The sequence below is a fragment of the Halichoerus grypus genome, chromosome 9 (genome assembly GCF_964656455.1).
Source record: "Halichoerus grypus chromosome 9, mHalGry1.hap1.1, whole genome shotgun sequence".
NCBI lineage: Eukaryota > Metazoa > Chordata > Mammalia > Carnivora > Phocidae > Halichoerus > Halichoerus grypus.
In genome coordinates this window covers 89,080,555-89,098,542 of record NC_135720.1, presented here as the reverse complement: position 1 = coordinate 89,098,542, position 17,988 = coordinate 89,080,555, and the positions used below count along the sequence as shown (strand labels likewise).

Below are 17,988 nucleotides of genomic sequence, written 5' to 3'. Positions count from 1 at the left end.
ATGAGCACTAAAGGGATAACTTTTAGGATAAATAATGTTAATTGCTGCAAAGAAAAAACAAACACTTCTAATCTTAGTGGTTTACCACAATAAAAACTTTTGTTTTTTGCTCACTCAGGACAATGGGGATACTTCTGACCCATGGACATTTTTCTACATGAGATTTAGGGACCTATGCTTTTCTATCTTCTGGTTCTCCTTTCCTCTAGTTTTTTAGACACCTCACTTCCAACAAAAATGGAAAAGAATAAAGGGAAAAAAAGACTTATAGGACATTTTTTATGGACCAGAGTATAAGATTAAAACTACCACTGATTTTCTATTGGTCAGAACTCGTTCACATGGTCCCAAATATTTGGAAGATAATTAAACTTATGCCAGAAGCAAAGGAAACAGAGGAACAAGCAGCTAGGTTCTGTAACACAGGGCAAGTTTTCTAGCAGAGAGATGTATAAAAATATGAAGTGAATTAAAATAGTCAAAAACGTATTTTTGATAGTATAGTGTATTCCTAGTACTGTAAGTTTCACTACATGTCATTATTAACAGAAAAAATAATTACATTCATTATTAGGAACATTCATTTTATAACAGTTTAACTTTGTTTTTGCTTTTATGTTTCATTTATGTCTTTGTATGAAATCCATTGAACATTTTAATTTGATTTACAAACCTAAGGCACTGCAATTAACTGAAGAATTCTTTCCTTCATTATAATTAGTGGACTACAATATTTAGTGTATGAAAAGGTAAAAACATTTATGATTACCTAAAATGACTATTTATGTTTTAAGTATAAATTATTTTGAATCAGAAATTATTTATTTGCAATCATTTATTTCTGAATTAAACTTTTTTAAAATTTTAGGATAGTTGTAAATTTACTGAACAGTTACAAAGATAGTTCAGAGGGTGTTGTATACTCTGCAACCAGTTTCCACTATTATTACTATCTGACATTAGTACACTTGTCACAGCAAATTAGCCAATATTGATACACTATTATTAACAAAGTCCATATTTTATTTGGATTTCCTTAGTCTTTTTTTTATAAAGATTTATTTATTTATCTTGAGAGAGAGAGCAGGGGGAGGGGCAAAGGGAGAGGGAGAGGGAGAAAATCTCAAGCTGACTTCCCACTGAGCACAGAGCCTGACATGGGGCTCAATCTCATGACCCTGTGATCATGACCTGAGCCAAAATAAAGAGTTGGATGCTTGACCGATGATCAGCCAGGTGCCCCAGGATTTCCTTAGTCTTAAACTAATGTCTTTTTCTTTTCCAGGATCTAATCCAGGATACCACAAACCATTAGTATTCATGTTTCTTTAGTATTCTTTGGCTTTGAAAATTTCTCAGACTTTCCTTGTGTTTTGTTTTTTGGTTGAAGTATAGTTGGCATACAATATTATATTAGTTTTAGGCATACAACATAGTGATTCAACATTTGTGTATATTATGAAATGCTCACCTTGATAAGTAGAGTAACGATATCTCAGCATAGAGTTACTACAACATTATATGCCCTTGGCCATATACCATATTTATCCATTCATTTATTGATGGATACTTATGATGCTTCCATATCTTAGCTATAGTTAAGTGTGCCTCAATGAACATAGAGGTGCATATATCTCTTTGCATTAGTGTTTTCATTTTCATGGATAAATACCCAGAAGTAGAATTGATGGATCATACGGTAGTTTTATTTTTAACTTTTTGAGGAAATTTCATCCTGTTTTCCATTGAGGCTGTACCAATTTATATTCCCACCAACAATGAATGAAGGCTCACTTTTCTCCTCATCCTTGCCAACACTTGTTATTTCTTACCTGTTTGATATTAGACAATCAGACAGGTGTGAGTGATATCTCATTGTGGCTTTGATTTGCTTTTCCCTGATGATTAGTGATATTGAGCATCTTTCCATGGGTCTTTTGGCCATCTATACGTCTTCTTTGGAAAAGTGTCTGGCTGTTCAGGTCCTTTACCCATTTTTGAACAGCATTTTTTGTTTTCCTGGTGTTGAGCTGAATGAGTACTTTATATATTTTGGATATTAGCTCCTTAGCAGATATATCATTTACAAATATCTACTCCCATTCAGTAGGTTAGGTTGCCTTTTCATTTTGTTGATGAGTTCCTTCAGGAAAACTGACCAGCTACATGCAAAATAATTAAACTGGACCACTTTCTTACACAATATACAAAAGTAAACTCAAAATGAATTACAGACCTAAACATAAGACCTGAAATGATAAAATTCTTAAAAGAAAAATGTTAAACCCTTAGACATCAGTCTTAGGAATACTTTTTTGGATCTATCTCGTCTGGCAAGGATGACAATAGCAAAAATAAATAATTGTGACTATATTTTATTTTACATTTTTTTATTATGTTGTTAATCAACATACATTACATCATTAGTTTTTGATGTAGTGTTCCATGATTCATTGTTTGCGCATACCAGTGCTCCATTCAGTACGTGCCCTCTTTATTACCCATCACCAGGCTAACTCATCCCCCCATCCCCCTCCCCTCTAGAACCCTCAGTTTGTTTCCCAGAGTCCATAGTGTCTCATGGTTTGTCTCCCCCTCAGATTCCCCCCCTTCATTTTTCCCTTACTATCTTCTTTTTTTTTTAACATATAAAGTATTATTTGTTTCAGAGGTACAGGTCTGTGATTCAACAGTCTTACACAATTCACAGTGCTCACCATAGCACATACCCTCCCCAATGTCTATCACCCAGCCACGCCATCCCTCCCACCCCCCACCATTCGAGCAACCCTCAGTTTGTTTCTTGAGATTAAGAATTCCTCATATCAGTGAGATCATATGATACATGTCTTTCTCTGATTGACTTATTTCGCTCAGCAGAATACCCTCCAATTCCATCCACGTCATTGCAAATGGCAAGATTTCATTCTTTTTGACGGCTGCATAATATTCCATTGTATATATATGCCACATCTTCTTTATCCATTCATCTGTCAATGGACATCTTGACTCTTTCCATACTTTGGCTATTGTGGACACTGCTGCTATAAACATCAGGGTGCATGTACCCCTTCGGATCCCTACATTTGTATCTTTGGGGTAAATACCCAGTAGTGCAATTGCTGGGTCGTATGGTAACTCTATTTTCAACTTTTTGAGGAACCTCCATACTGTTTTCCAGAGAGGCAGCACCAGCTTGCATTCCCACCAACAGTACAGCAGGGTTCCCCTTTCTCCACATCCCCGCCAACATCTGTAGTTTCCTGACTTGTTAATTTTAGCCATTCTGAGCGGTGTAAGGTGGTATCTCATTGAGGTTTTGATTTGGATTTCCTTGATGCCGAGCAATGTTGAATACTTTTTCATGTGTCTGTTGGCCATTTGGAAGTCTTCTTTGGAAAAATGTCTGTTCATATCTTTTGCCCATTTCTTGATTGGATTATTTGTTCTTTGGGTGTTGAGTTTGATAAGTTCTTTATAGATTTTGGATACTAGCCCTTTATCTGATATGTCATTTGCAAATATCTTCTCCCATTCTGTCAGTTGTCTTTTGGTTTTGTTGACTGTTTCTTTTGCTGTGCAAAAGCTTTTTTCTTGATGAAGTCCCAATAGTTCATTTTTGCCCTTGCTTCCCTTGACTTTGGCAATGTTTCTAGGAAGAATTTGCTGCAGCTGAGGTCGAAAAGGTTGCTGCCTGTGTTCTCCTTTAGGATTTTGATGGACTCCTGTCTCACATTGAGGTCTTTCATCCATTTTGAGTCTATTTTTGTGTGTCTTATGGTTTGGGTGCAATTATAAATGGGATCGACTCCTTAATTTCTCTTTCTTCTGTCTTCTTGTTGGTGTATAGGAATGTCACTGATTTCTGGGCATTGATTTTATATCCTGCCACTTCACTGAATTCCTGTATGAGCTCTAGCAGTTTTGGGGTGGAGTCTTTGGGTTTTCCACATAAACTATCATATCATCTGCAAACAGTGAGAGTTTGACTTCTTCTTTGCCGATTTGGATGCCTTTTATTTCTTTTTGGTTGTCTGACTGCTGTGGCTAGGACTTCTAATACTATGTTGAGTAGCAGTGGTGATAGTGGACATCCCTGCCGTGTTCCTGACCTTAGGGGGACAGCTCTCAGTTTTTCCCCATTGAGAATGATATTCGCTGTGGGTTTTTCATAGATGGCTCTATGATATTGAGGTATGTATCCTCTATCCCTATACTCTGAAGAGTTTTGATCAAGAAAGGATGCTGTCCTTTGTCAAATGCTTTTTCTGCATCTACTTAGAGGATCATATGACTCTTGTTCTTTCTTTTATTAATGTATTGTATCACATTGATTGATTTGTGGATGTTGAACCAACCTTGCAGCCCAGGGATAAATCCCACTTGGTCGTGGTGAATAATCCTTTAAATGTACCGTTGATCCTATTGGCTAGTATTTTGGTGAGAATTTTTGCATCCATGTTCATCAAGGATATTGGTCTGTAATTCTCCTTTTTGATGGGGTCTTTGTCTGGTTTGGGGAACAAGGTAATGGTGGCCTCATAAAATGAGTTTGGAAGTTTTCCTTCCATTTCTATTTTTTGGAACAGCTTCAGAAGAATAGGTATTAATTCTTCTTTAAATGTTTGGTAGAATTCCCCTGGGAAGCCATCTGGCCCTGGGGTTTTGTTTGTTGGGAGATTTTTGATGACTGCTTCAATTTTCTTAGTGGTTATAGGTCTATTCAGGTTTTCTATTTCTTCCTGGTTCAGTTTTGGTAGTTGATACATCTCTAGGAATGCATCCATTTCTTCCAGATTATCTAATTTGCTGGCATATAGTTGCTCATAATATGTTTTTATAATTGTTTGTATTTCTTTGGTGTTGGTTGTGATCGCTCCTCTTTCATTCATGATTTTATTTATTTGGGTCCTTTCTCTTTTCTTTTTGATATGGTCTGGCCAGAGGTTTATCAATCTTATTAATTCTTTCAAAGAACCAGCTCCGAGTTTCATTGATCTGTTCTACTGTTCTTTTGGTTTCTATTTCATTGATTTCTGCTCTGATCTTTATTATTTCTCTTCTCCTGCTGGGTTTAGGCTTTATTTGCTGTTTTTTCTCTAGCTTCTTTAGGTGTACGGTTAGGTTGTGTATTTGAGACCTTTCCTGTTTCTTGAGAAAGGCTTGTATTGCTATATACTTTCCTCTTAGGACTGCCTTTGCTGCATCCCAAAGATTTTGAACAATTGTGTTTTCATTTTCATTGGTTTCCATGAATTTTTTTAATTCTTCTTTAAATTCCTGGTTGACCCATTCATTCTTTAGTAGGATGCTCTTTAGCCTCCATGTATTTGAGTTCTTTCCGACTTTCCTCTTGTGATTGAGATCTAGTTTCAAAGCATTGTGGTCTGAAAATAGGCAGGGAATGATCCCAATCTTTTGGTACTGGTTGAGACCTGATTTGTGACCTAGGATGTGATCTATTCTGGAGAATGTTCCATGGGCACTAGAGAAGAATGTGTATTCCATTGCTTTGGGATGGAATGTTCTGAATATGTCTGAGAAGTCCATTTGGTCCAGTGTGTCATTTAAAGTCTTTATTTCCTTGTTGATCTTTTGCTTAGACGATCTGTCCATTTCAGTGAGGGGGGTGTTAAAGTCCCCCACTATTATTGTGTTGTTGTTGATGTGTTTCTTTGCTTTTGTTATTAATTGCCTTATATAATTGGCTGCTCCCATGTTAGGGGCATAGATATTTACAATTGTTAGATCTTCTTGTTGGATAGACCCTTTAAGTAGGATATAGTGTCCTTCCTCATCTCTTATTACAGTCTTTGGTTTAAAATCTAATTTGTCTGATAGAAGGATTGCCACCCCAGCTTTCTTTTGGTGTCCATTAGCATGGTAAATTGTTTTCCACTCCTTGCTTTCAATCTGGGGGTGTCTTTGGGTCTAAATTGAGTCTCTTGCAGACAGCATATTGATGGGTCTTGTTTTTTTATCCAATCTGATACCCTGTGTCTTTTGATTGGGGCATTCAGCCCACTTACATTCAGGGTAACTATTGAAAGATATGAATTTAGTGCCATTGTATTGCCTGTAAGGTGACTGTTACTGTATATTGTCTGTGTTCCTTTCTGGTCTATGTTACTTTTAGGCTCTCTCTTTGCTTAGAGAGCCTTTCAATATTTCTTGTAGGGCTGGTTTCGTGTTTGCAAATTCCTTTAGTTTTTGTTTTCCTGGAAATTTATATCTCTCCTTCTATTTTCAATGACAGCCTAGCTGGATATAGTATTCTTGGCTGCATATTTTTCTCATTTAGTGCTCTGAATATATCATGCCAGTCCTTTCTGGTCTGCCAGGTCTCTGTGGATAGGTCTGTTGCCAATCTAATGTTTCTACCATTGTAGGTTACATATCTCTTCTCCCGAGCTGCTTTCAGGATTTTCTCTTTGTCTCTGAGTCTCTTAAGTTTTACTATTAGATGTCGGGGTGTTGACCTATTTTTATTGATTTTGAGGGGGCTTCTCTGTGCCTCCTGGAATTTGATGCCTGTTTCCTTTCCCAAATTAGGGAACTTCTCTGCTATAATTTGCTCCAATATACCTTCTGCCCCTCTCTTTCTTCTTCTTCTGGGATCCCGATTATTCAAATATTGTTTTGTCTTATGGTATCACTTATCTCTTGAATTCTGCCCTTGTGATCCAGTAGTTGTTTATCTCTCTTTTTCTCAGCTTCTTTATTTTCCATCATTTGGTCTTCTATATCACTAGTTCTCCCTTCTGCCCCATTTATCCTAGCAGTTAGAGCCTCCATTTTTGATTGCACCTCATTAATAGCCTTTTTGATTTCAGCTTGGTTAGATTTTAGTTCTTTTATTTCTCCGGAAAGTGTTTCTCTAATATATTCCATGCTTTTTTCAAGCCCAGCTAGTATCTTTAAAATCGTCATTCTGAACTCCAGTTCAGACATCTTACTAATGTCCATATTGATTAGGTCCCTGGCAGTCGGTACTGCCTCTTGTTCTTTTTTTGAGGTGATTTTTTCTGTCTTGTCATTTTGTCCAGGGGATAATAGATGAATGAGAGAACAAAATGCTAACAGGGTAACAACAACCCCAGAAAAATATACACTAAACAAATCAGATGAGACCTGAACCTGGGGGAAAAGAAAGGGAAAGGAAGAAAAAAAAAAAAAAAAAAAGAAAAAGAAAAAGATAAAAAAAATAATCAAATGTGATCAGGCTGGTGCATAGATCAGTGTCACACACTAGATTTTGGGTGTATTTTGGTCTGTTAGAAGGAAGTGCCTCCCAAAATTTTAAAGAAAGAAAAAGTTATATATGTATAAAAATAAGGGTTAGGGGCGCCTGGGTGGCTCAGTCGTTAAGCGTCTGCCTTCGGCTCAGGTCATGATCCCAGGGTCCTGGGATCGAGTCCCACATCGGGCTCCCTGCTCGGCGGGAAGCCTGCTTCTCCCTCTCCCACTCCCCCTGCTTGTGTTCCCTCTCTCGCTGTGTCTCTCTCTGTCAAATAAATAAATAAAATCTTTAAAAAAATAAAAATAAAAATAAAAATAAGGGTTGATATGATGAAGGGATGGAATATGACTGTAAAGATGAAAATTATAAAAGATTTTATAAGAGGAATTTATAAGTTGGTTGAAAAAAGAAAGAAGAGGAATAAAAAAAAAAAGGGGGAGAGAATGTGATCAGGCAGGAGACTAGAGCAAAGCCATACACTAGAGATTTAGGGTATATTTTGGTCTGTTAGAAGAAACTGTATACCAAAATTTTAAAGAGTGAACAACTTAAATATATACCAAAAATATGGTTAAATATTATGGAGGGATAGAATATGACTCTAAAAATGAAAAATAAAAATTTTTTTAAAAAGGATTGATAAGATGTTGGTTGAGAAGGGGAAAAAGAATAACTCAAAAAAGAAAAAAAAGAAAATTTAAAAAATTAACTTTGCGAGAGTAAAGAATCAGGGGGGAAAAAAGCCATGAATTCTATTTGCAGTATTCCTTAGTGCTGGTGTGCTGCCATTCTCATTGATCGGCAAACTTGGTCTTGGCTGGATGTTCTTGCTGATCTTCTGGGGGAGGGGCCTGTTGCTGTGGTTCTCAAATATCTTTGCCGGAGGCGGAATTGCCCTGCCCTTGCCAGGGGTCGGGCTAAGTAATCTGCTCAGGTTTGCTCTCCATAGCAGTTTTCTGTACAGCTTTGGAGGACAAGAGTGAAAATGGCGGCCTCCCAATCTCTGCCCCGGAGGCACCGAGAACCCGGGGCCCCACTCCTCAGTGAGCCCCCAGAGAAAAGCAGTCAATCACTCCCGTCTTCCCGGTCTCTGGCTGTACTCCGTGCTCACCCGGCCTGTTACTGAGCATTTCTGTCTCTGGCACATCACCGCATTTGGAGTCTCCAAACCCAGCAGATCACTGTGGTGCACTCCCCTGCCGCTCCTCCGGGGGGAGGAAGGGGAGTCTCCCCGGATCTGCCACTTGTTGGTTCCCTGCTAGAAGAGCAGTGGCCCGACTGTGCCGTGGATCACGGTTTATGGCAACCCCGAGCTGAGAGCCCACTCCTCTGCTCCGTCTCTGCAGCTGGCTTCCCCGCTCTGATACCTGGGAGCTTTGACACACTCAGGCACCCACGGTCTTTCTGTGACCCCGAGGGTCCTGAGACCACACTTTCCCAGTGAGTGTTCTACTTCCCGCTTAGCCACCGGAGCAACATCCCTCAGCGGAGCAGACTTCTAAAAGTTCTGAAATTGTGCTCCGCTGCTCTATCACTTGCAAGTAGCGGCTGATGGAGGCCCCCTCCCCCCCCACGCTGTCTATCTTCCCGTATATCGCCTCGGATTCATTTCTCTGCACGTCCTACTTTCCAGAAAGTGGTCGCTTTTCTGTTCAGAGAGTTGCTGCTATTCTTTTCTTTGATCTCCTGTTGAGTTTGTAGGTGTTCAGAATCATTTGATACCTATCTAGCTGAATTCCTGGGACCAGATGAAATTTAGGTCTCTTACTCCTCCACCATCTTGCTCCTCCCCCTCAAATCATTTGTTTCTGATCTGACCCACGCTGGATTTGACTTTCCAGAGGATTAAGGAGGTTAAGAAGGGCATTGTCTTCAGAGCCTTTTGGAATGCTGAGTACCAGTCTTCCTGTGGTGAAGTGAGCAATTGTGACTCTATTAAACTAAAAATCTTTTGCACACTTTCCTTGTTTTTGATAACCTTGATAGTTTTAAGGAGTACTAGTCAGGTATTTTGTAGAATTGGGATTTGTATGATGATTTTATCATGATTAGACTGGGGTAATGTGTTTTTAAGAAAAAAAATCACTAAGATTTTTTTGACACTAAGTGTCATCCCCATTACTTCATGTCAAATGTCTATGCTATTAATATGATTTAGCAATACTGATGTTAACTTTGATCATTTGACTTAGGTAGTGTTTGTCAGATTTCTCCACTGTAAAGTTACTCTTCCCCAACCCCCATTTCCATGCTGTGCACTTTGGAAGATAGTCACTAGGTGCAAAGTTAAGATGTGAGAAGTTATGTTCTATCTCCTTGAGTGTAAAGTATCTACATAAATTATTTGGAATTATTCTGTATAAAAGATGTGTCTATTATTCCCACTCATTTATTTATCAATCATTTATTTTTCTCTGTATGGACTCATGAATATTTATTTTATATTTTGGATAATAATTCATTATTCATTTATTTTCTTGCTCAAATTATTTTAGCTTTGGCAGTTGGTTCATGTGTCCCTTTGACATCCTTTCATGGTTTTGTTTTTTGAGTATCTCATTGCTTTCTGGCATTACAAGCTCTCCACACTCATTTGTATATTCTGCGTTTTAGTCCTAGAATCAGCTAGATCTCTAAAGAGATCTGGATCCTTTTATTGGAGAATGGTAGGAGAAACTAAGATGTAGGTACTGGTCAAACTTGTTATTTTTAAAATGAAATCTAATATTTTTTTTTAAATTACTGGGATTGCTTAGATAATTCTCTATGTACCTTTAAAAGATGTATAATTAGGAAAAGTTTTCAATTAGCAATAATCGCACCTCGGATAAACCTCATTGGCTATGATACTGCCACTGTATAATTAAATATGTACTAAGTCCTACCTAATGAAACATTAGAAAATAGTGCCTATTTCATGGTTTTTACATATATTTGTTAGAAAATCATTTAAAATTACAATTAAACACTTGATGATTATTAATATCTGGCAGGCAATGTAGTATTTCTATGACTTATTTCATTAAATCTATATTCAAATCAATGAGGTAAGTATATTCTTATCTCCATTTAACAGATAAGAGAACTATAACTTAGTGAGTTTATACAGATATAAAATATTTGAAATTTGTCAACATATTTTTTCCATTAATAATTACAGGAAGATCTAAGGAAATTAGGTACAACATTTAAAAAATATCTAAATTGATTGCATTTAGTTGAACATTGCGATGGTTAATTTTATGTGTCAACCTGACCTGACCACAGGGTGCCCAGATTAAATGTTACTTCCAGGCGTGTCTGTGAAGGTGTTTCCTGATGATATTAGCATTTGGATCAGTAGACTCAATAAAGTATATTGCCTTTCCCAAACTGGGCAGGCATCAGCCAAACTGTTGAGGGCCTGAGTAGCACAAAAACTAAAGAAATGGAGGACTTGCTCCTTTTCTGCCTACCTGCTGAGCTGGGATGTTGGTTTTCTCCTGTTCTTGGACTGGGATTTATACCATCCACTCCCCTCATTCTCATGCCTTTGGATTCTAGACTAGAATTACACCACTGGCTCCCTGGGTCTCTGGCTTGCAGATAGCATATCATGAAACTTCTCAGCCTCCGTAATTGTGTGAGCCAATTCCTCATAATGAATTGCCATAATACATAGATAGATATATAGATATATCTCCCATTGGTTCTGTTTCTCTGGAGAACCCTGGTTAATTTAGTTTTCAAATTCTATAGCTTAAAAAAAGATAATAAAGTCCAAAGAAGTATCCAATGATTTATTTCTTATGTACTAGTGTGCACAATAATTTATAAATAATAATTACTTAGTAGAAAGAAAGAAAGAAAGAAAGAAAGAAAGAAGAAAGAAAGAAAGAAAGAAAGAAAGAAAGAAAGAAAGAAGAAAGAAAGAAAGAAAGAAAAGAAAGAAAGAAAGAAAGAATCTGACAATTTCATGAGAAATTGAAAGAATAGGAAAAAATATTTAAAATACAACACAATAGACTGGTAATAAATTCCTTACTTTTCATTTTATCATTTGGTTGTATCTGTGGCCTTTCCAATAGAAAAATAAGAAACTCATCTGTTTTAGTGGATGTATAAACCAAGTTCACTTCACTCTAGTTTCTGCCTAAGGGATAATTGGTTGGTCACTTACAAGCTGAATTTAAGAAAATGAAGGACTAATAATGTTGTTGGAAGACTGAAATGAGTTCAGATAAGAGACAGAAATGCTTTTTAAAGTTAATTATGTTTGCTTTTCCTTTTCCCTTGGTGTTCATTACCTTTAAATGGAGCCACACAATGGTAGAAGTAATTACCAGGTTGGTCAATGCAGGTAGCTCCATTCTTGCATGGATGTGAAGCACACAAATCTGTATTTATTTCATATCTTGAAACTTTGAAAAAATAATCAAAAGATTTTATGTTTTAATAAGGTAACCAAGTGCCAGGTTATAGTTCTTAAATTTGCCCAAATCTTTTAATCCATTTGGGGTGATATTTGAAACTAAACTCCTCAGATAAAAATGCCACATATATTAGTGTCAGAATCCATTCATTTCACCTTACTACAAACTGCAACAAGTTCTCTTGGAATTACTAAATGCAGACTAATCTCCTCTGAATTGGTAAGCATTCAAAGTCTGCTTAGATGTGAAATAATTTATCTTCTGCTTTGGATTCTAGAGACAGAATAGATGTTTCAAGTTACTGGGATACAAATCAAATGTTAATCTAAGAAAATATAAAAGGAACAAAAAGGAAATAGTAGTGAATCAATAGCATCCTGATGTATGTCCCCCAGGGCTAAATGTTTTTTTTTTACAAGGCACATTTGTCAAATGTTACTTACCAATAAAGCCAGGGGGACACAAGCATTTGTATTTATCCATGAACTCTCTAGTTGTAGTGTTATGGAGGCAGGGTGATGAGTCACATTTCTTTTTATTAATTTCAAAAAGCAGGTCTATATGGAAAGAAAATAAATCAGAAATATTCATTAACTATATAATTTTAACATTTTCTTTTTTTCTTCTTCTTTTTTTAAAGTAATCTATATGCCCAAAGTGGGACTCAAACTCACAACCCCGGGATCAAGAGTTGCATGTTCTATGGACTGAGCCAGCCAGGCACCCCTTAACATTTTCTTTTAACTAGTTCTGCAGTGCAGATTTCCCATGAATGCTCCACTTAGAACTGTGTTTCTAAAGCCGACTTTCATAGTATGTCATTTGGATTGTTTGTTAATTTGCAAAGAAAATTTAAAATTTAAAAACATAGCCTAAACTGACACTGAATTGATTCTTAAGATTTTGAAAGCTATTTTTTTCTTTTTGGCCAATTTTGAATAAGAATAGAAAAGTTGGCATTGACACATAACACATGGTATTTGCAAATTAGATGAATGGAAATCTTTCTAATATTCTTAAATATTTTTCTCTAAAATCGTGAAATGAATCTGGGCTGGAGAGAAATTAATGCAATAGATATCTAAATAGGAAAGAACATACCTACCTCAATAGAAAATCTATTTGTATTATTATGATCACTAACAAAGTATTAAGTGAAAATATGACATTAGAACATCAAGGTAAACTGAGGAAAATGTGAAAATTAAAAATAATAATATGAGTGAATAAATACTTTGTTTAAACCTTAAAATTACTTTTTTGGTAATTTTCCTTATGAATCAACTTTGTGAGAAAAAAATGGCACACTTAAAAACCTTGGTTTGTTCTTTATAGCTGGGGATATGCCAAAATTCACTTCTTCAAAAGACCTTGTTTTTTGCTCTGTGTCATACAATTTTAAGAAATTATCCTGAATTTTTGTTGATGATAAGTAGTACATTAAATTTTGATAAGTGGCCACACAGTATCTGAAGATGATCATTCTTAAGGTTAACCACATAAAACCAGTTTCTCAGATTTAATAAGAAAAAAAAACAGCTGTTCCATTCATGGTTTTCAAGACAAATATGACTTTCTTATTGCCTAAAGATTATGCAGTGCTTTATTCTTGAATCAATCATTCACACAGAAATAGAATTAGGGACAGTTTTGAGAAGATAGATCTTGGACAACATTTTGGCTTGTAATGATGGCAGCCTGATAGTATTTGCTTGCATATAAAGTATTGAGAGTCTTAGTACTTTTTCCAATCTTGGAAAACAAAGGTCTATTATTAGAGTTTCCTCCTAAAGTAAAAAACTATAAATATTTAAAAACTTAAACAGCTCTTTACCAAAATAAATGATATATATTAACAAGGGCTACTATAAGAGTTACCACGGTAACAGAATGGAATATGGTATAAATAGAAATATTACAAGTTGTAAATATAAGTGTAATGCAGGTGCCTGGGGGGCACAGTTAGTTAAGCACCAGACTCTTGGTTTTGGCTCAGGTTGTGATCTTAGGGTCCTGAGATCGAGCCCCATGGCAGCCACCTCCGTGCTCAGCATGGAGTCTGCCTAAGCTTCTCTCTCCCAATCTCTCTCTGCCCCTCCCCCACTCACATGTGCACTCTCTCAAATAAATCTTAAAAAAATAATAAATATAAGTGTAATGGACTTATAGTTGATAAACCTAAAAAAAAAACTGGTTTATTTACAAAAGCAAAATATTCATTCAACACTAAATATATCTGTTTCTGTGATTATGTGAAGATATAGTAAAATAATCAAAGCAGATGTTATATATTCAAATGTTCTCCTGGAAAAAGAAATTAATGTGAATGTCTACCAGATGAATTGTACCTTCTAAAAATAAGGAGTTACTTCCACCTCAAATTAACCTTCAGGTATCATACTTTTGGTTAGCATGTGTGCCTACCTTGAAATCCATTCTGACACAGGCAGTTAAGGTGCTGTAAAGATCAACATAAGTGCCCCCAATTGCACAGGCATCACTTAGGTACTCATCTACCTCAATCTCACAGTTATTATTTCGAAACAAGCAAAGGATTCACTTCATTATAAATGTGTCACTGATACAACTTGCAGCTAAGTCTAAGATCATGTTCAGAATATATGAGATTTTCAACTTGTCTGCAAAAATCAACACTTTGCCTCATGCTATCAACTAGGTATTTATTCTTTCTGTTATTGTTCAATGTGACTACAACTGTGGCTTTATTCTCATCTTAGTGAACCTAGGAGAATTCAAAATTTACATTATTTCCTTAAAATTAAACACATACATGACCATTTATATATGATTGCCTAATGTTAACCAAATTGACTTTCTCTGATGCCTTTTCTTCAAAAACAGTCTGTTATATATATATATTTGAATCCTTTCTGCAGTTCTTTAAAAACAAATCAAAAACAGAAATGAAAACCTTCTCAGCTCCCTGTTTTTTTAAGTTACTGTTGGCTTGCAAATTGGCCCATGTACATGGAGGGCAAGGAGAGACAGTAGAAAGAGGTAGACCACTCCAGATTGGTAGGTGGTAAGTTTAATAATAAGGGAACTTTCCCACAAGGCTTGTCTTGGGCTGCCACAAGAACAGTAGATTTCTACATCTACCTTCCAGAATCTTAACTTTATTTATAGTCTATAACTTGGTTCAGTCATGTATTCAATACAGATAATCTCAACAACACCTTCCTCTTTCAAGGTTATATCCTTAAAACAGCTCCCAGTGTGACAGTAGTGGGTGGCATATATATCCTAGGGACAGAGGAGTGGGTAAGGTGCCTCCAAATGCCCCTGTATAACATGAGGGTCAACAAGCAGTCACATCCTCTCAATAATCTCCTTCAGCAATTACTGTAAACTAAATTTATTCACTATGCAATGGAAAAAAGAGTCTCTTCAATAAATGGTGCTTGGGAAAATTGGACAGCTATATACAGAAGAATGAAACTCGACCATTCTCTAACACCATACACAAAGATAAACTCAAAATGGATGAAAGACCTCAATGTGAGACAGGAATCCATCAAAATCCTAGAGGAGAACATAGGCAGTAACCCCTTCGACATCGGCCAAGATACATCTCCAAAGACTAGTGAAACAAAAGCAAAAATGAACTTTTGGGACTTCATCAAGATAAAAAGCTTCTGCACAGCAAAGGAAACAGTCAATAAAACAAAGAGGCAACCCACAGAATGGGAGAAGGTATTTACAAATGACACTACAGATAAAGGGCTGGTACCCAAGATCTATAAAGAACTTCTCAAACTCAACACCAAAAAAACAAATAATCAAGTCAAAAAATGGGCAGAAGACTTGAACAGACACTTCTCCAAAGAAGACATAAAAATGGCTAACAGACACATGAAAAAATGTTCATCATCATTAGCCATCAGGGAAATTCAAATCAAAACCACATTGGGATACCACCTTACACAGTTAGCATGGCAAAAATTGACAAGGCAAGAAACAACAAATGTTGGAGAGGTTGTGGAGAAAGGGGAACCCTCTTACACTGTTGGTGGGAATGCAAGTTGGTACAGCTACTTTGGAAAACAATAGGGAGGTGCCTCAAAAAATTAAAAATAGAGCTACCCTTTGACCCAGCAATTGCACTACTGGGTATTTACCCCAAAGACACAGATGTAGTGAAAAGAAGGGCCATATGCACCTCAATGTTCAGAGCAGCAATGTCCACAATAGCCAAACTGTGGAAAGAGCCAAGATGCCCTTCAACAGATGAATGGATAAAGAAGATGTGGTCCATATATACAATGGAATATTACTCAGCCATCAGAAAGGATGAATACCCAACTTTTACATCAACATGGATGGGACTGGAGGAGATTATGCTAAGTGAAGCAGAGAAAGTCCATTATCATATGGTTTCTCTTATTTGTGTAACATAAGGAATAGCATGGAGGACATTAGGAGAAGGAAGGGAAAAATGAAGGGGGGAAATTGGAGGGGGAGACGAACCATGAGAGACAATGGACTCTGAGAAACAGACTGAGGGTTTTGGAGGGGAGGGGAGTGGGAGGATGGGTTGGCCCGGTGGTGGGTATTAAGGAGGGCACATATTGCATGGAGCACTGGGTGTTATACGAAAACAATGAATCATGGATCACTACATCAAAAACTAATGATGTACTGTATGGTGACTAACATAACATAATAAAATTAAATTAAATTAAAAAAATAAAGTAATTCACAAATTAGACAATTTCTAAGTAAAAAAGATACGATTTTTTGCAAAATTATTTAAGGAAAGAACATGTAATGGAATTTGTCTCTTACTTACTTGCACTATTCATCCTCTGAACTCCCTTTTGCATATGGATAATTAACTACTTACTAATTCTTTAATAAAAGTTAGAGACTATCTCTCATAAAAGAAGATGAAAATGCAAGTTACCCCTTTCCCGGTCTCAGGTACCCCAAAATGTGGGTATGCAACCAAAAGTTGACTAATATATCATGGACCCACCACAGACTTTGAAAGTAAGCTGGTGCAGGGATGGAGAACTCATTTGTTTTGCAGGTGGCAACATCAGGACAACCATTCCAATTTTCGAGGGCCCTACTGACAACACTTCCTCAGTGTTACCTAGGGTCAATGCCATCCATCCCTACTGACATTGTGATAATATATGATGTTTCCTTATCTGCTGTCTAGACTCTGTCGTTTATGCCAATTTTCCAGATTTGATTCTAGAAGCTCCTACAGGTCCTACATGTAATGTTCTTTTAATAAACTCTAAATTAAATAATTTTCTTGTTAAACCACCCTGAATATATCTCTAATACCCACAGTGAATAACTCCATTACTAGTACGTACAACAATTTTTTTGCCATTATTATTAAATATTTATATTTCAATTTTACAGATAAAGCAATAGGGGGAAAAAAACTAAAAAGTTTTCAAATATTTGTAGTAAATTATCATTAATGTTAACAAATCATTAATGCTAATCTATATTTCATTTCTTCTATTTTCAGGGGCAAAGAAGGTCATAACCACCAGCCCTTGAAGCTAGGGATATTGGTTTATACTTTCTTTTGCTGTATTTGCCTGGTTTTGCATCCTGGGTAATAGTGATCTCACTGAATTTCTTAGAAAGTTTTCAATCTTCTTCTCCTTATAGAAAGAACTGTAAAGAGGACACAGAGAAAAGGGAAATCTTGTGTACTGTTGGTGGGACTATAAATTGGTGCAACATTGCAGAAAACAGTATGGAGTTTCCTCAAAAATTAAAAAAACCAAAACATATTGTTCAGTAATTCTATTACTATTTACCTAAAGAAAATGAAAATGCTAATTCCAAGAGATATATGCACCCCTATGTTTATTGCAGCATTATTTATAATAGCCAAGATATGGAAGTGTCCATTGATAGATAAGTAAATACAGACATGGTATCTCTCTCTCTCTTTCTATTATCTATCTATAATGAAATATTACTCAGCCATAAAAATGATGAGATATTGTCATTTGGAACTACAAGAATGGACCTAGAGGGTATTATGCTAAGGGAAATAAGTCAGACAGAAAAAAAAAATACTTTTATTTCCCCAAATATCATTTATATGTGGAATTAAAAAAAACAAACAAATGAATAAACAAACAAACAAAAAAACAGAAACAGACTCATAAATACAGAGACAAAGTGGTGGTTGCCAGAGGGGAGGGAGACAGGGGATGAAATAGGTAAAGGGGATTAAAAGGTACAAACTTCCAGTTATAAAATAAAGAGGTCACAAAGATGAAAAGTACAGTATAGGGAACATAGTCAATAATATTGTAATAATTTTGTATGGTGACAGAT

At 36.2% G+C, this 17,988-nt stretch overlaps 1 protein-coding gene and 1 pseudogene across 2 annotated transcripts in view; both read right to left on the bottom strand.

Annotated features, from left to right (window-relative positions):
- EYS (EGF-like photoreceptor maintenance factor) overlaps positions 1–17,988 on the bottom strand; it is a 1,566,128-nt gene that overhangs the window by 1,154,617 nt on the left and 393,523 nt on the right. For both annotated transcript variants that reach the window (XM_078055169.1, XM_078055170.1), the window contains exon 11: positions 11,527–11,616. In XM_078055169.1, coding sequence (XP_077911295.1) covers positions 11,527–11,616 — 90 coding nt within the window. The remainder of the gene's footprint in view (positions 1–11,526; positions 11,617–17,988) is intronic.
- LOC118540933 (U4 spliceosomal RNA) lies at positions 9,979–10,107 on the bottom strand (annotated as a pseudogene).